The sequence below is a fragment of the Micropterus dolomieu genome, linkage group LG14 (genome assembly GCF_021292245.1).
Source record: "Micropterus dolomieu isolate WLL.071019.BEF.003 ecotype Adirondacks linkage group LG14, ASM2129224v1, whole genome shotgun sequence".
Classification (NCBI taxonomy): domain Eukaryota; kingdom Metazoa; phylum Chordata; class Actinopteri; order Centrarchiformes; family Centrarchidae; genus Micropterus; species Micropterus dolomieu.
The window spans coordinates 33471-50726 of NC_060163.1; the positions used below are offsets into that span (position 1 = coordinate 33471).

The following is a 17256-nucleotide window of genomic DNA, read 5'->3' on the forward strand; positions in this document are numbered from 1 at the left end:
GGTCATTTTGGCCTGCAGTCTGAACGTAGTCTAAATGGCAAAAAGCCACCAGTGTAAGAGAGAGCTGAAGATAGCAATGTTAAGTATCCCATGTCTAAAAGGGCTTATGTTCATGTATAGATGCTGAACTGCTGCATTGAGAGGAAGCGGGCCAGAGACAAGGTGCTGGAGGGAAGCAAAGAGAGAGAGCACAGGCTGTCCGGTGACTGCCAGAATGGTCCCAACATACCAGAGTCTACAAAGACAACAATGACTGCATCCACTTCAACAAGGGATGTGTCTCCGGGGAAATCCTGGGACTCATGGAGCGACAGTGAGGATGAGTTCTTTGAGTGCCTGAGTGACCAGGGGGAGATAGAGGCTCCACATACTGAGGGAAAAGAAAAAGATGGCAGTAAAAGTAAAGCAGAGGGAAGGCTGCATCCCTATAACAACATGACTCTACTCAACTCTACAGAGCCTCTCTTCGTTCCTGTCACACAGGTCAGGATCTCTCTGTCTCCGTTGCGCACTCATTCATACATTTAAAGTGTAGTTTAAATATATATGTATCATTTAATTCTGAATACCAATGTTATATGTTCAGTAGCACTAGTTATATACGCACGCACGCACGCACAAAAGGTAGAAGGTAGATTTATTTATCATTTTACAACACAGGGTGGTGTAACAAGATTAAGTTGTAATGACCTTCATGCAACTTGCAAAAACAAGAATGATTTACAGTAGATGAGTGGATAAATAAGTCAAAATAAAACTATTGGAGAATGGAGAAGTCTCTCCCTCAAGAAGCTGCTCTCAGTCTTGTGGTGCAAGAGCAGATACTTTTGTATCTCTTGCCAGATGGTAGTTGGGTGAACAGGCTATGGCTGGGTGGGTACTGTCTTTTAGTGTGATCCTTGATAGATGGGTACCAATGATCTTTTTGATCATCCACTGCAGAGAGATTGTTGTTTTCTTCCCGATATGGGGAACACACAGACCTAGGGGACTCACACATTGAGCACTAAAGTGGAGGTGTGTGCCTGCCAATCTGAACTGTGTGAGTCAGTCCAATATCCAGTTGCAGTGTGTTACTCAGGCTCAGAGTGCTGAGTTTGCTGATCAGTTTCATGGAGGAGATTGTGTTCAGTGCTGAACTTAAATCCACTACGAGCATTCTGATGAGGTGTTTTCCGCAAGATGTGTGAGGGCTGAGTGGAGGGCAATGGAGATGGCATCCTCTGTGGATCTGTTGGTTCTGAAAGCAAACTGGTGAGGGTCCAGGCTGGCTGGGATGTTGTTCTTTATGTGCTGAAGAACCAGTTTCTCAAAGCACTACATCAGAATGGGGATGAAAGCCACAGGGTGGTAGTCGTTCAGACTAGACACTGCAGACTTTATAGGTACAGGGACGATGGTGGCTGTCTTGAATCAGATGGGAACTCTCTCCTGATTTTTAAGTGTCAGTAGCATGATCAAGTACATGAATGGCACTTGTTTTTAGTCCACGACCAGGGACGTTATCAGGCCCAGCAGCTTTACACATGTTGAGATGTGGTAGGGACAGGTTTAGTAATTAGCGAAGTATCAAAGATATTTTAGAAATATTAATACTACAAAATAATAAATAAAGATAAATACAGGGCATCACCCTGGAATCAGGGATAAATAACCAAACCTGATAACAGTCTCGAAAATTTGCCCGCCAATAATTGAACACTATTTCGAATTAATAGGATGGACAGTGAAGGGTGAATGTGAGCACTCACCGTCACAACCAGCTGTTATTACAACACAAATACACAAATAACCACAGACAACTGCTCTTTAAAATATAATAGGATTTATTTAACCTTAGCATAGATGAGTGATCACAACTTCAACTAGTAAACCTCTATCATCTACTCTAACAACAAGACAAATGTCAGTCGGCAATATCAGAATCACTTATTAGCCAGGTATGTTTACACAAGGAATTTGACTTTGGGTTTACAATAATATGTAATAATTAATCAGGACAACAATCTCAACAAAATAGACAAACTATGTACACACACACACACACACACACACACACACACACACACACACACACACACACACACACACACACACACACACACACACACACACACACATTCATTCACTGGCCACTTTATTAGGTACACCTTGCTAGTAGCAACACTACTCAGGTAGGCAGTCGCATTTAAAACGATGCTCAGTTGGTAATAAGGAGCCCATTGTGCACCAATAAAATATCCCACACACCATTACACCACCACCCTGAACCGTTGATACAAGACAGGATGGATCCATGCTGTCATGTTGTTGACGCCAAATTCTGACCCTACCATATTTTCTCTTTTTCGAACCATTCTCTGGGTCACATCCCAGCTCATAGAATGTGATTGAAAGGGGGAGACCAGGCAGGTTGAAGTGCCAAAAAGATGTTTTATAATTAAAGAAACTATAAACAACATAACTATTTACAGAACATGAAATGTGATAATAAGCGGCATCAGTGATGAGTGGAAAGCATGGATGAGTGAGAAAAGTATGAATGAAGATTGACGGTAATTCAGGACAGCAAGCAAACCCAAATCAGGGCATGGGTAGCCTAGGAAAGAGACGGAAAGAGAGGAACGAGAGAGAGATACAGTAAATGTAGCTTAGGCTGAGGCCTACACAGGTGTCAGCCCATTACTAAACGAGCCCTCCCAAAATGCCAGCTGCTGCACGAAGAAACCAATGAAGCCACAGCAGGCAGAAAGTGAGGGGTCGTAACACCTGCCTCTATAAGAATGGGGTTCCTCGTAGAACCACGAGTTACACAATACAAGTTACACAAGTTTTCGCAATATGCTAAATCAGTACATTATCCATTATCCATTGTAGTTATTTTGGCATTAATTTGATCCGTTTATTGCAATTAAATACTGTAATAATTGCAGGTTGTGTTTATTCGTGTTATCACGTTGTGTGTGTGTGTGAACATTTGGCAGTTGTCCAGTTATAAAACCACCGTGAGGAAATTGGCATTGTATGTGAACATACAGTAAGCTTCCTTGTCACCTGACTGAAAACCATCTTGTTTGGCTCTGGATAGAGCCCTTACCTCTCCATTCATTCAGACTTTCTGTATTATTGTCATCAAGACATTTGATATATGATGTCATTGATGATGAAAAGTGTATTCCTTAAAATTGATGAGGTTCTCCTGGGTGTCTACCTCTCTGAATATGTGCACTCAAAACTGTCTGTCCAAACTGGTTAGACCTTTTAAAGTTTCAGTGTGTAATATTTCTGAGGATTTATTTATAGAAATGCAGTATGTGTTTTCAGTGGTGTATAAAGGCCTTACATAATGAACTGTTATGTTTCTATTACCTTAAAATGCGCCATTTCTATCTACATAAAACGGTGGCCTACAGCATAGAAGCGCAGATCAGCTAGCTAAACTTTTACTGCCCTGGTCAAAAAAATAAATATTTGGATTGTAATTTCATGTAGTTATTCTCCAACGCTGTGTCTTGGCTTTGATACATGGACAGAAATGTGTCGGTTAAGTTCATGAGACAATCAGCTGATCATATTATTGGCAGTTAAACGGTAGCCTACAGCATAGAAGCTCAGATCAGCCAACTTTTACTGCCCTGGTAGAAATAATATTGTAACTTAGTTCAATTGTAATTTCATGTAGTTATTCTCCACCGCTGTGTTATGGCTTTGCTACGTGGACAGAAATGTGTCTGTTAGGTTTGTGATACAGTTAGCTGATGAATATTATTGGCAATAAAACGGTACAGCATGGAAGCTCAGATCAGCCAGCTAAACTTATTACATATATATATATAAAATATTACTGCCCTGGTGGAAAAAACTTATTTACTTTTACTTCTAACTGCATTACAATAACAAGCATAATACCTTAAGAATTTGCATAAAAAATGTATTTGTTTGCAGTGCACTGTGCACACAAATGTGTAATTTGATAATTTTGGTAAAAGCCCATTAACAACATTGCACCGTTTTATGTAAGGTAAAATTATGACTATCAGTACTATTTTCAATAAAATTTTGTGTATATAGCACCAAATCACAACAACAGTTATCTCAGAGTGCTTTTCATACAAGAGCAGGTCTAGACCGTACTCTGTGTTGTTATTTAGAGAAACCCAACAATTCCCACCAAGAGCAAGCACTTGGCGACAGAGGCAAGGAAAAACTTCCTTTTAAGAGGCAGAAACCTCAAGCAGAACCATGGCTCAGGGTGGGCAGCCATCTGCCTCGACCGGTTGGGGGTGAGAGACAGAGCGAGCGAGAGAGAGAGAGAGAGAGAGACAGAGGGAGGGAAACAGCCTAAACAATATACACACAGAGGTATAACAAAGAAGGTTTCCTGATAATATTGCCAAAGGAAGCATATACAGTATAAAGTGAACAGGACTGGTCCTAACACAGATCCTTGTGGAACTCAATGACTTACTTTGGCGTGAATGGAGGACTCGTCGTTAACATGTAAAAACTGAAATCGCTCTGATAAATAGGACTTAAACGAGCTTAGAGCTGTTCCTTTAATGCCAATGAAATGTCCCAATCTCTGTAATAGGATCTGATGGTCAATGGTATCAAATGCAGCACTAAGATCTAATAAAACCAGTACAGAGACAAGTCCTTTGTCTGATGCTATTAGGAGGTCATTAGTAATTTTCACCAGTGCTGTCTCTGTGCTATGATGAACTCTAAATCCTGACTGAAAATCCTCAAATAAACTATTGCTATGTAGAAAGTTACACAGCTGTTTGCCAACTGCTTTCTCCAGAACCTTAGAGAGAAATGGAAGGTTAGATATAGGTCTATAGTTTGCTAAAACATCTGGATCAAGGTTGGGCTTTTTCAGAAAAGGTTCAATTACAGCTACTTTAAAGTACTGTGATACATAAACTGTTAATAAAGACAGAGTGATCATATCTAGAAAGAAGTGCTGACTAAGGGTAAAACTTCTTTAAGCAGCCTAGTCGGGATGGGGTCTAAGAGGCAGGCTGATGGTTTAGATGAAGAAATCATTGAAGTTAGCTGGTAAAGATTGAGGGAAGCAAAGCAGTCTAAACATATATCTGGTTTTACAGCTGTTTCTAAGGTTCCAAGTTGAGGGCAGGTCATACTGAATTTTGTTTCTAATAGTTAGAATTTTATCATTAAAGAAGCTCATGAAGTCGTAACTACTGAGAGCTATGGGAATACTTGGCTCAATAGAGCTGTGACTTTCTGTCAGCCTGGCTACAGTGCTGAAAAGAAACCTGGGGTTGTTCCTATTTTCCTCTATTAATGACGAGTAGTACGCTGCTCTGGCATTACGGAGTACCTTCCTATAAGTTTTAAGAGTAAATGTAAATGCTTTGTACTTGTATAGCGCCTTTCTAGTCTTTTCGTCCACTCAAAGCGCTTTTACACTACATCTGCATTCACCAGTCACACATATTCATACACTGAGCCTAAGTGCTCAAACGGAAACTAACATTCACACTCACTCATACACTGGCGGAATAGCCAATTCGGGGTTCAGTATCTTGCCCAAGGACACTTCGACACGCAACCAGGGGGAGCCAGGGATTGAACCGCCGACCTTCCGATTAACGGCCAACCCGTTCTACCTCCTGACCCACAGCCGCCCCATCTACTATCTTGCCAAATTAAAGGAGAATTTTCCAGTTTGGTGGAACAGCAATTCCCCTCAGGTTTCCGCGATATTTGCTTTAATTTGAGAGTTTCAGTGTTATACCATAGAGCTAACAGTCTTTGTTTTTGTTTTCTTTTTTAGAGGAATAACAGAGTCGAGTGTCATCTGCAGTGAGCCTGCAGCGCGATAAACAAGATGATCGATTTGGGAGGGACTGAGATTAGCGTAGGAGTCCTCCGTTACTTTGTGACTTGATAATTAATTAAAAACTGATGGAATCACATCCTTAAATTTAGCTACAGCACTATCAGACAGACTTGTATAGATATTTTTGCCTAATGGTGTGTAGTTCAGCAATACAAAGTCAAAAGTTATCAAACAGTGGACAGATAAAAAGGGATTCTGTGGGAACACTCTGAGAGAAGCCAATGGAATCTAACAGAGAGATAAACGCAGTACTAAAGCTGTCATTCTCATCGTACACATGAATATTAAAATCCCCTACAATAATGACTTTGTCCGTTTTTAAGGACTAAAGTTGACAAAAACTCTGCAAATTCAGATAAGAATTCAGAGTATGGACCAGGTGCTCGGTACACTATAACGAAAAGAATTGGTTGCAGTGATTTCCAACTTGGGTGTGAAAGACTAAGAACAAGGCTTTCAAATGAGTTAGAATTTAGTTTAGGTTTAGAGCTGATTAGTAGGCTAGAGTCACCCAGCCAGGTTTCAGTAAGACAAAAGAAATCAATATTATAATCTGATATTAATTAATTTACTAGTACACCTTTAGAGGACAGAGAAAGATCTGATGTTTAAGAGTCCACATTTAATTCTCCTATTCTTTTGCACTATTGCAAAAGAATAAAAAAAACATTTTGGTAAGATTTGCATATTGCTTATCTAATTGAACAAAGGAGAGGAGCCTTGATCCTCACCTGACAGTGCCATTGTAAACTTCACGTCTTATGTGTTTTATAATGGATTATGGTACAGAAACAGTGAGGCTTACATTTTCCTGTTAGTGATCATACTTATTTTATGTATGTTATGTATGTTAGTCCAGATGAGCCAGCCCTCCCAGCATGTAACAAAATGTAAAATAATGCATTACAGGAGTATGCGACATCATGTAGCACTTCATTTCTTGATGTTGCTGTTGTTTGATGAACTGTTAACACTATTACGAAAATATGTCGATTCACATTACATGCATTAAAGCATCGCTGCATCCAGTTTAGGGATTCCCCAGGACAAGCTACAGATACAAGACTACACCTTCAACCAGCTAAAGTTTGGGAGTATTTTAGACATTGTGTATGGATGTATAGAAGTCCATTGATCGTGTGTGTGTTTGATTTTCAGGAACCTGCTCCCATGACAGAGGATATGTTAGATGAGCAGTCAGAAGTACTGGCCAAACTGGGCACATCAGCTGAAGGTACCCACCTCCGTGCCCGGATGCAGAGTGCCTGTCTGCTCTCTGACATGGAGTCCTTTAAGGTAAGCAGGCAGACATGCACACATTAAATTTATTCATGTGCTGTATTTATCGAACACTGTGCCACAGTGATTGATGATCAGTGATGGAAATTGCAAATAAAAATGTACAGAGTAGTGTACACAAGCATGTGCAGGCACAGACAAAAAAAAAAGAAGCATGCCCTTCTCTTTCCTTTGGAGTGTTGCTTGCGGAGCAAAACATACAAATAGTAATTTTTTCCAGATCTGGTTACAAAAAGCATGCAAATCTAATGCAGTAATTGTTTGACTGGAGAAGTTGTCAATACTACTTGGTACTGGGTTACTTTGGTCGATACCTTAAAGGTATCAAGTACTGGGACCTAATTGCCACGTCCACGTTTGTGGAAAAAAATTCTTCATATTAAAAGATGACGTAAACACAGTAAAATGACATTTACAAGCCACAAGGAAGGTCATAGTTGGAAAATAAACATGCTTTGTAGCAAGTCCACACTTGAAGCCACTGAGGCTTGCGTAGACAGGCATGTAATTGATGCGCTCGCCATACCACCATAGCCTACTAGTGTCTAGTGAAATAAAGAAGTTCAGATTTGTTTTTTTTATACCTTGGATGGTCTTCAGGTAAATGGTTACTTATGCAATTCTGCAGAATTCCAATAACATGACAAATACCATGATATAGAGCACATCATGTAATGTAACTAATTTTAGCTAAGTTATGGGTTAGCAAACTGTTGCTACATGCTGCTGCAAAGCTAACGAGAGGACAAGACAGCCCCATAGCAGCACAGCAGCTCCTCGTTTTAGCTTGCATGGTCTAATTCCTCCTGTTCAGTAGGCTATTATCCAGTTATAAGTAAGCTTACACGTTTGTTTATCGTGAATGCAAATGTCTTTTCCGCATCAGCGGCATATGTGGAAGAATGGACCGTGGTGAAGTTGGTTTCAAGCTGGATATTAGTTTGTTGGATGTTTGATATGCGGCAAATATATATATATATTTTTAAATAAATTTATTTGATAGGCACAGATGTTATAAATATAGAGAATTTTACAATAATTTTCCAATGCACAACAATCCGGACAAAACGGATTACATGTAAGTAACTAACTGTATTCCGTTACAGTACAGAAAATAAAGACGTAATCAGATTACAGGTACATTTTGTAAAAACAGGGATTACTCACAGGGATTACTTTAATAGAAAACAGAGTACTATTTGCTTTTTACGTGTAAGTTTCCTGTAAAAACACAAAGCTAGGGAGGGATTTGTTGCAGATACTGATTGCCGTGTAGCCAGTAGTTGAATGTGGATACGGCCCCAGCTGTTACCTGTGACTGCTGCTGCAAAGCACTGCTCCATCAGCATTTTTTAAAATCCTGTAGCGCTACGTTCAAGTAAAAGAATCCCATGCCACAGACTAATTCACTTAAAATACTAAAGCTGCAATCAGCGTTGGACGGGCCCTCGCACATGAAGTGCGTCAGATAGTGTTGCATCCCCACTTCAGATGCTGCAGCTCTCCCTATGTGGGTCTAAATTGTCACGCACCTTGGAAGCTGCATGAAATACTTGAGTCACTTCCTGTGTCGTCTATGGGGTTGCAAAGGAGCACCCAGTAACTAAACATTATGTCCCAGTACATCAAGTGTGAAACACATTGAGAAAATGTATTAATGATTTAAATCGTGTGATGACTGTCTCACAGAGCTTACTGCCTGTTGCCAGTAGGTGGCACTATGACTATAACTGAATATTGGAATGTAGATGTGTTGGGGGCGGGACCATTATCGGTCACATAAAGTTTGGTACTGATTTGAGCATGTGCAGCAAAGTTATAACAACTTCCTGTTTCATGACGCAGCATGGTACTTTGCTGCCACACCAAGCATACACCGTTGAAGGAATACTCAGAAGCTTAACAACATAACACCATTAATGTGTGACTTTTTTTACACTCACGACTGCATCCCTCGAAATGAGGAGAACTCTGTTGTGAAGTATGCGTATGACACCAACGTCATCAGCCGGATTTCAAACAACTATGAGACTTCATTTCTGCAGGAAATTGATAATCTTGTAGAGTGGTGCTCAGAGAACAAACTACTGCTCAATGTCAGCAAAACTAAGGAACTGATCGTTGATTTTAGGAAGAAGGAGATACAGACACACACTCCTGTCTACATCAGTGGAGCTGTGTGTTGGAGCAGGTGAACAGTTTCAAGTTCCTGGGAATCAGCATCACAGAGAACCTGACATGGTCACCTCACATCTCCACACTGGTGAAAAAAGCTCAGAAATGACTGTATTTCTTCAGGAAGCTTAAGAAGGCCAAATTCCCACGCCAAGTTCTTGTCAGCTTTTACAGAGGAGCAATAGAAAGCATCCTGACTGGAAACATCACAAACTGGTATGGGATGTGCACGGCTCAGGACCAGAGGACTCTGCAGCGGGTAATTAAAACTGCTCAGAAGATCATTGGTACCCATCTCCCGAGCATCAATGATATCGGTGAGATGCCTATGCAGAGCCCAAAGGATACTAAAGGACAGTACCCACCCAGCACAGCCTGTTCACCCTGCTGCCGTCTGGGAGGAGATATAGAAGTTTCAGCTGCCGCACCACCAGACTGCAGAGCAGCTTTTTCCCCCAAGCTAACAGACTCTTAAACTCTAATTCATCCTAAGCACTGCTCCAGTGATAGTTTATATCTGTTTACCGTTTTTCATAATTGATTCTTTATTATATTTAGTATATTGTCTGCTATGTAGCAGATGGGAGTTACAAAACTCAATTTCACTCTATAACTTGTTATATAGTGACAGTGAACCTACCTACCTACCTACTTACTTTTCTGAGATAGTTTTGAAGTAGATATGGCCAATCTACAAAATGTGGTTCATCACAGCATAGAAATAGTCACTCTCTATTGCCATTGGGTAACGCTAAGACGATGAGTGAATATGAGCTTGTAGATGTGTTCAGGGTGGGACTTTTATCAAACAGGTAAAATTTGGTACAGATTTGAGCATGTACACTGAAGATATAGCAACTTCTTGTGTGTTGGCAAAGCATGGAACTTTGCCACCATGGACACGCTTAATTGAAAACTCACAAGCTTCACAACATAGCATTGATACCCAAATTTTCTGTGACATCTGGTTCACTGTTGCAAAATATAACATGAAGACACAGAAAGCGACTAATCTCATGAAAAATTTATTCCATGTAAACAATGTTTGCATTTAGAAAGACCAACAATATACAAATTTAAAAACAATCACTGCAAGTCAGTGGGAACTAACCATTTTGTTGGCAGCATTGAGTTCAACACCATGCAGCTGTGATCAATTCACAGTGGGTCAAGGTGGGAGTCAAACCCGGGTCTGCAAAGATAACTGTTGCTCTCAAAACCAACTCAATAGGAACTGAGCTATCACATAACAGCTGTTACAAATCTCGCAATTTGATCTTTTGTTGATAGAAAAGCCCTTAAAAAAACCCTCAAGCTGTCATTTTGGTATTTTTAGTTAGGAATCATCTTTAGTGTGTTGGTATCATTAAGTTCACACCATACAGGTGTTTAAAGTTGAAAGCAATTATCACTGTTGGTGGAGGTGGGATTCAAACCTGGGTCTGGATTCATAAGAGCTGCATTGGAAGCCTATGCTCTAACCAAGTGTGCTATACAAACTTCTGAGGAAGTCACAGTTTGCTTCTTTGTTGAAAAGTGCATTTGCTTTAAAAAAGCTTTCAGCTATCATTTTGGTATTTTTAGTTAGTGCTTGATTAGCTGAGCATAACAATATCCATCATGTGTCTACACTCCAAACAGGAAGGAAGAACATAGCAAGGTAAAGAATTGGTGACAGGGAACCAGCCTGCAGTTAGAACAGAGAGTCAATGAGACCATGAATGTGAGTTACCTATCAATTAAGGTTCGGATCTAAAAAGTTAAACCTCCACTGAGGACGATTTTGCCATTTTGAGAGAGAAAAGCTACATTTTGATAACTTGTTTGTGTTAATGGAGATGAATATGCGCAACTGGCAGCAATTTACAAAAAATTCTGCTCTACCAAATCCTTCTCTCCACACTCTAGGTGGTCATGTGACACACTGATAAAGTCTCCTAAAAGCTGTAAAACCCTTCACTGCTCCCATTGAAATCCATTCATTTTAAAATGCAAACAAATATTAATAAAGGATTTCTAAGACAAACGGTGCAGGAGAAGATAGATACTAAAAAAACATGGAATAAATAAATAAACATCTAATGATAAAGAGCGACAAAAACAAAGCTACAGCTCTCACACTAACTAGGCTGCCTGTGTAGTGCGTTAATTTGAAACAATTGAGGTTGAGCTTTACTGATTTTGAAAACTTGACATGTTTATAGAATTTGAGTTGTGGATCTAAGGTTATTCCTAAGAACTGCACCTGCGCAAAGCGCCGCTCAAGTGTCATTGCTAGTTTCCAACCAACACAGTTGTCTTTTTCAAGCCCACGTTGTTTAAAGAGCTGGTATTATGCTTTTTGACTTTTTCCCTCTCCTTTACTGAGTTATATACCTTTTTTGTGCATGTAATAGTCCTTTGGGAGTCCCATGTAAAAGTCCTTTGGGACTTTGGGCAAAGTGAAAAAGCCCAAAGTCCCAAAGGGAGTTCCCATCTCCCACAGAAAACTCTGCTCTGAACTGCCTGAAAACAGCTCATTTGTAGTCCAGCCGCTTCCCTTTCATCCCTGTGACGTCACAGGGATGAAAGACAATGCGGCTACTCTGACACGCCCTCAAAAACACCGGTGGAAAAACACTGAGTCGCAGATTAGTAACTCACCACTCTGAAACTCTTGCTCCAGCCAAGCTGGTCGGCAACATGTACAGCTGAAACAAAGCCGTGTTTGCCTCTCACTGACCCGCCCTTCTCTGCTTCTGATTGGCTAGTAGGCCTTAACTAGGAATTGCACATGTGCAACTCCCAACAAAGATCATGTAGAGACAAGATGTGTCACTCCATAGCTAAAACGAAGCTTCCAACCAAGGGTGAAAAGAGGAGCTGCAGCAATGTGCAGTATGACAAAAAATATGGTGTTTTTTGAAAATTAAACCATGTAAACCTGTTCTGGTACAACCCCTAAATAAGATTTTGAACCTGAAATGAGCATAATATGACCTCTTTAAATAGCAAATGCACTTGCACACAGCTGTGCACCCGTGTGACATGTGACTTTAATGCGCACATGGACATGTTTAAAATGAAGTCCAGCCTATAGTGTAGTTCAGATACTTGCTGATAAACTACAGAGCTGTAGAGTAACATTCGGCTTTTTGTATCATCTGCGCACTTCTGTCCATAATGACCTTTTTTTTGCTGTTAAACTAGCATAATCAGAATCAGGTTTATTGCCAGGTACATTTTCACATATGAGGAATCTGCCTTATTACAACCCTGTTGTAAAATGTTGTAAGACAATCAAAGCTAACTGTGGTGCATCTAAAAATACAACTTGGATCAATTTTATGCACTAAATTCAGTTACTGGACTAAACTGCTTCTCCATTGAGGATAGGAGATAGGTCTCACAATGTCTCAAGTACCTGTTTCCCTCCAAAATATCTGTGAAGGAATGCAGCAAATGAAACAAGATGATTTCATTTCTGAAATTAAAACTTGAAGCTATTAACGTTGGCCTAAACAAAATTCAAGGTTCAGTCGCTACACTTGAAGAACACGTATCAGAGCTCGAGCTGAGAGTGAGGTCTAATGACGGTGGGACCTGACCCAACATGTGAAAACACTCAAATGAAAATTCCTACCTGAAAGAATGTGCTGAAGCTGCCGAGAACCGAAGCCAAGCTTCTAGCCTTCTCTTCATTTCTGTCCCTGAGAAGTCCCAGGGCCTGATACAACAGCTCCTTGCCAAGGAGAATTTACTCACTCCTCCCGTAATCGAGTTCTGTAATTGTTCTCTTTCTTTCATCAAGCAAAATTCCTCCAGACACAGGCCGATCCTAGTTAAATTTCTCTATTTCCAGGGCAAGCTAAAGATCTTGAAGCTCTCAAGGGAAAAGACTGAGCTTGTGTATTATGGAATAAGAACAACAGCACTGCTCTTACCCTGAAACGCCAGCAGTTCAACTCAGTAAAGAAATAGCTACGGGACTTGGAACTGAAATACTCCATGATCTTCCCCTGCACGCTTAAAGTAATCCACGATGGTAAGGTGAAACTTTTTAGCTCTTCTGAAAAGGTCTAAGTTTGCTTTATCTAGCTCTCCATTGACAAACTTAACCTAACTTTGACTTGACTGCTGACCACTGTTGGACACTTTTCTTTGCCTCTTAGTACCTCACTTTTCTGGGCTGAGTGATCCATGACCTCTGTTTGTATTTATCGGCAGTAATAGTGCTTTGATTGGTTTATTATTTTTTTTTCTTAAACTTGTGTTAGGACTGTGAGGCTTCAGTTATTTTTTGGTGGCCCTAAATTGTGTCGTAAACTTTGAGGATCTTCTGCTGTCGCAAAGTGTTAAGTAACCTGGATAACGCAAACAGCGCTGGATGATAATAATAAGGAAATTAATTCCTCTAAAAATGAGAACTGAAAAGAAAAAATGTAAAATTGATTCATTCTTTTATCCATTTTTTTAGATCTACTATCGGGGCCCCCAAAAGTTCATTTAGGAAAGTTTTAGATACCAGAAGCACAGATGCTCTCTGAAGCCTGTATTATGTCTGGATTTGAAAACCCTGGGTTGACTTACCTAGATGATAACCAGCTTCATGTGACCGCTTATCACGATTCAGATTGTTAGTTTTAGTGAAGCCAGGTAACAAAAAGATATTCTAGGAATGTTGAACTTGCTTTGTGGTACAGGGCCCCCGGTGTTCTGTCTGATTGTTTTAGTGTTCACTCAACTATTTTTTTGCGTATTGAAGACTCCCTAAGACAACACTTAAATCATACATCAAATCTCAATGAACAAATAGTTTAAAGTTGAAAATCTTCGCTGTACATTGTATAATTTGTTTAGAACAAAATGAAGTAATCACCAACTGATTGAGGGCTAAATTCAAAAATCAAAGTAAAATATTTGAAATCACAGGCTGATCCAACTTGCGTGACTTTCATCATGGCCACTTACAATGTGACTCAGCAGTGTGGATGGCCCCCACGTGCCTGTATGTACTCCCGACGTCGTCTGGGCATGCGCCTGATGAGACAGCGGATGGTGTCCTGGGAGATCTCCTCCCAGACCTGGATCAGGAGATCAGTGAGCTCCTGGACAGTCTGTGGTGCTACTTGGCGGTGTCAAATGCACTGATGCATAACGTCCCTGAGGTTCTCAATTAGATTAAGGTCTAGGGAATGTGACGACCAGTCAGCATGCCTTCATCTAGGAACTGCACACACACTCTGACCACATGAAGCCAGGCAATGTCCTGCACCAGGAGGAACCCAGGGCATAACAATGGCTCTGAGGATTTCATCCCAGTAATAGCAGTCAGGGTTCCGCTGACGATCATTTGGAAGTCTGTACGACCCTCCAAGGAAATGGCTCCCCAGACTGTCACTGGCCCACCGCCAAACAGGTCATGCTGGATGATGTTGCAGACAGCATAACATTCACCACAGCGTCTCCAAACTCTCAAACGATAAGGAAAGGGCAATTGTCTGCCGATGATGCAGTGGATAAGACATTATGCCTTTTGTGTGAGAGATCTCGGTTCAATTCTCATTGACACATCTGCCAGTGTGTCCCAGAGCAAACCTCTGACATATGTAGCAATTGTAAGTCGCTTTGGATAAAAGCGTCAGCTAAATGAGTAAATGTAAATGGCAACAACCTACAAAACCATTCCCTTTTTAGAGGTTGTCTTGCTGTTGCCTCTCTAGTGCACCTGTTTTTTCTTTCATTTGCACAGAAACAGTTGACATTGATTCACAATTGCATATGCTTCCTAACTGGACAGGTCGATAACCCTGAAGTTAAATTTTTTTTTTATTGGTTTTACTGCTTGGAACATCAAATCAACACATAGTAACAGTGATTTTATGAAATAATCGTTCCACACTGATAATACCCCAATAAACCCTCCCTCGAATGACCAACCTATAGCCTCTAGCAAGAAAAAAAAAAAAACACAAAGAAAGAAAGAGAGAGAGAAAGAAAGAAAGGGGAAAAACACAATAAATAAATAAAATACAATATTGATATTTTAAAGAATTTTTAAAATAAAATAAATAATTCCTCAGAGGGTGCTTAGCTTAATTGTCTTGAGAATTAGCTAATAAATAGTCTAAAAAGGGGCGCCACAGTTTATCAAAGGTCCTTATAGATCCAGCCTGTGACAGTCTGATTTTCTCCAATTTAATGCAAGTAAAGACTACTTTCAGCCATGTATCAAAAGAAGGTGGTGAAGCATGTTTCCACTTCAAAAGTATGAGACGTCTTGCTAATACAGTAGTAAAGGCTAGAGCCTTTTGAATCGTTACTGAAAGGTTACCATCAACAGTCATCCCGAAAATGACCAGAAGTGGATTTATGTCAAGATCTATGGCAAAGGCTTCCTTCAGAATTTTGAATATCTTAGTCCAGTAATCATATAGTTTAGGGCATCCCCAAAACATATGAATGAGATCTGCTGGTGATTGCTTGCACCTATTACATGCATCGCTGACAGAGGGGTATATTTTGGCAAGTTTAGCATTAGTATAGTAGACCCTATGCAGAATCTTACACTGTATCAGGCTGTGTCTTGCACTTATAGATGATGTGTGTGTAAGAGCAAGAATACGCTCCCAATGCTCATCAGAGATTTCAAATCCCAGGTCTCCCTCCCACGCCGCTCTGGCCCTACCTGTAGAGACTGGATTATTATTGTGAATCAAATTATAAATGACAGAAATACAGTGTTTTGAATGTGGATCAAGCTTTAAAAAGTCATCTAATGGTGATTCAGGGGGGCGATTTGGAAAGTGAGGGAATAGTTTTTGCACAAAGTGCCTGACTTGAAAGAAACGAAATAAGTGGGAGTTAGGCAAGTCAAATCTTTTGGAAAGGTTATTAAAGGAGGAGAAAACTCCCCCCTCATAGAGATCATCAATGGTCCTTATGCCTTTTATCAAACCATATTCGAAACCCCTCATCCATATTAGATGGTGCAAAACTGTGGTTTTTAATTATCGGAGAGAGTGTAGAAAACCTATGTAACCCAGTCTGTTTTCTAAATTGAGTCCATATCTTAACTGAGTGAGATACTACTAAATTTGAACTAATGTTGGTAGGCAATGGTAGTTGTGAGCATATAACTGAGTGCAGAGAGAGGCGTGCTGAGGACTGTTCCAGGTAGGCCCAGCAAGGGGTTTCAGAATTCAGATTGTTCCTCCAATATACAATTTTCTGGATATGGCAGGCCCAGTAATAGTGCAAAACATTTGGGAGTGCAAAGCCTTCCTTGTTTTTAGGGAGCTCCAAAATTGATTTCCTAATTCGAGCTGTCCCATTTCCCCATAAAAAGGAAATTATTTGTTTGTCCAAATCCATAAAAAACTTTTTCTTGAGGAAAAATTGGAATATGTTGAAATAAATAAAAAAACTTGGGAAGAACAGTCATCTTGATCAGGCTTATACGCCCAGCAAGAGAAAGAGGGAGGTTAGCCCAACGTCCCATGTCAGACTCAACCTTTTTAAGTAAGGGGACAAAATTAGAAACATACATTCCAGTTAAAGATTTGGTCAACGTAATACCCAAATACTTAAATCCATCAGCCGCCCATCTAAATGGAAGAAGTGAATGCGTAGGGTTATTTGCCAAGGAATTTACAGGGAACAATTCACTCTTATGAAAATTAATCTTATACCCTGAAATTTTACCAATATGGTTTAAAATGTTAAGAATAACAGGAACAGAAGTCTCTGGATCAGAAATAAAGAGTAGAAGATCGTCTGCATATAGGGATAATTTATACTCTCTACCTAGCCGATTTATACCTTTTAAAATTTACGTCCTCACGAAGCCAGATAGCTAAGGGCTCAATGGCGATGGCAAAAAGCAGAGGCGACAAAGGGCAGCCCTGCCTAGTGCCCCTCTGAAGCAAAAAAGG

The 17256-nt window shown here is 40.2% G+C and overlaps 1 protein-coding gene across 1 annotated transcript in view; it reads left to right on the forward strand.

The window, feature by feature from the left end:
- rab3gap1 (RAB3 GTPase activating protein subunit 1) overlaps nucleotides 1–17256 on the forward strand; it is a 76337-nt gene that overhangs the window by 31681 nt on the left and 27400 nt on the right. Inside the window, exon 18 of the mRNA XM_046069693.1 lies at nucleotides 7028–7165. Coding sequence (XP_045925649.1) covers nucleotides 7028–7165 — 138 coding nt within the window. The remainder of the gene's footprint in view (nucleotides 1–7027; nucleotides 7166–17256) is intronic.